This window comes from Leguminivora glycinivorella, chromosome 3, assembly GCF_023078275.1.
Source record: "Leguminivora glycinivorella isolate SPB_JAAS2020 chromosome 3, LegGlyc_1.1, whole genome shotgun sequence".
Taxonomy (NCBI): domain Eukaryota; kingdom Metazoa; phylum Arthropoda; class Insecta; order Lepidoptera; family Tortricidae; genus Leguminivora; species Leguminivora glycinivorella.
The window spans coordinates 28,134,819-28,136,704 of record NC_062973.1 but is presented as its reverse complement, the minus strand read 5'-3'; the positions used below and the strand labels follow the sequence as shown (position 1 = coordinate 28,136,704).

Sequence of the window (1,886 nt, the reverse complement as noted above, 5' to 3'; positions counted from 1 at the left end):
CAAGGCGAAAAACAGGTCTGGTACCGACTACAAAAATAATTGATTTGTTTATAATTTGGATGTTTAGATTATTGCAATACGATAAGAAATCTGAATTCAAACGTTTATTATTTTTTGCTTTTTAGTTTCTCCGTGTTTTGTAACGCGCTTATTTTTGAAGGCGGTTTTATTTTTTGTTATGCTGAAAGAAAACGCTTATTTTCTGGGCGTAGTTTTTTTTAAATATGTAGGAACAGTATAGCTATGTCAGCTCATATTCAAGTACGTGCGCACCGCGATATGAGCTGACTAGCCAAAAGCAATATCCTTTCAATGTGAGAACGAGACGCCAGTCTCACTCCGACCATTGTAACGTTAACTGGTTATTTTAATATACGGAGTTAATTATAAAGTGCTTATTATTCCACACCAATATATCACCTCTTATAATATAGAAGTGCGGACAAATAACTTCTAAAGTGGTGACCTCCCGACGTGAATCAGTGGACGATCAGTGAATAATAAAAACAGTTAAAGTGATTAAAAATGAGTCCGGATCCCAATAAATTAACTTCGGGCAGTGAGACTCAACCGGGCGCGGACAATGTACCAGCAGCAGAAACGACCGATGTGGTAGCCATTTCAGTGTCGAGCCGGATACCAGATTTCTGGGTGGACCAGCCCAGAGTTTGGTTCATCCGGACGGAAGCAGTATTAACACCACAGCGGATAGGGGACGACGCCAAATTCGACATGGTGGTGTCAAAGCTACCAAAGGATGTAATACTGCGGCTGGCAGATTTTCTAACTAACCCGCCCGCCACCAACCGATATCAGGAGCTTAAGGCGAAGCTCTTGAAGATGTTGGAAGATTCCAAAAACAGGCAAGTAGAGAAGGTCCTCGGGGAAATGGACCTGGGCGATCAAAAACCATCCCAGCTATTGGCCAAGATGCGCAACCTGGCTAAGGACAGCTTCCCCGATGCCACACTGAGAATAATGTGGCAGAATCACCTACCTACGGCAGTGCGCGCAGTTTTGGTAGCATCCAGGGAGAGCGATCTTGACACACTGGCCAACATCGCCGATGACGTATCGGAAGCCACTAGAATCCCTAACGTGGCAGCAGCGGCAGTACCACAGAGTCAGGCGCACAGAGCCGCAGCGAACACCTCAGGAACCGCAGATACAGCAGTGATACTCGCTGAGATTGCCAAGTTAAGCGTCAGAATGATGGACTTGGAACGGGCAAGGCCAAGAGGTCGCAGTTACGGAAGGAGAGGACGCGGAGGTCGTTCAGCGTCCAGACCAAGGAGTACGTCACGCCACCGGAACCAAGCCGAGAGGAGACCAGATTGGCTTTGTTACTACCATTTCCGATTCGGTCCCGCCGCCACCAAATGTCGCCAACCCTGCGCATGGGTACTCAACCAACAGGAAAACTAGCGGAGATAGTACAGAGTGCAACTAGGACGGAGATCTGTACTATCAAACCAAGCCGTCGTTTATGCGTAACAGACTTAAACACTGGACTGCATTTTTTAGTGGACACAGGTGCTGACATTTCCTTATTACCAGTGCAGAACAAACAACGTGCGGGTGAGTGCTCTGATCTAAAACTGTTTGCAGCAAATGGCTCAGAAATCAAAACATACGGTGTTAAAGTTTTAACGTTAGATTTAAGGTTACGTAGACCGTACAAATGGGAATTTGTTATAGCCGACGTTAAACAGCCAATACTGGGAGCCGATTTTTTGAGTCATCACAAGTTAGTAGTAAATTTAACTGATCGCAAATTGCATGATCTGGTGACTTTTCTTAATATAACCGCACCGACCGTACGTAGCAACCAACCAACTATTAATACTGTCAATGGTAACCACCCGTATCATGATTTGTTATTGCAG

At 45.3% G+C, this 1,886-nt stretch overlaps 1 protein-coding gene across 1 annotated transcript; it reads left to right on the top strand.

Moving 5' to 3' along the window:
* The first annotated feature begins 525 nt into the window (after window positions 1-525).
* On the top strand, window positions 526-1,213 carry LOC125224975. Its single transcript, XM_048128493.1, has 2 exons — window positions 526-1,123; window positions 1,209-1,213. Exons 1-2 carry the CDS (start codon window positions 526-528, stop codon window positions 1,211-1,213), a joined length of 603 nt encoding a protein of 200 aa, XP_047984450.1.
* The last annotated feature ends 673 nt before the right edge of the window (window positions 1,214-1,886 follow it).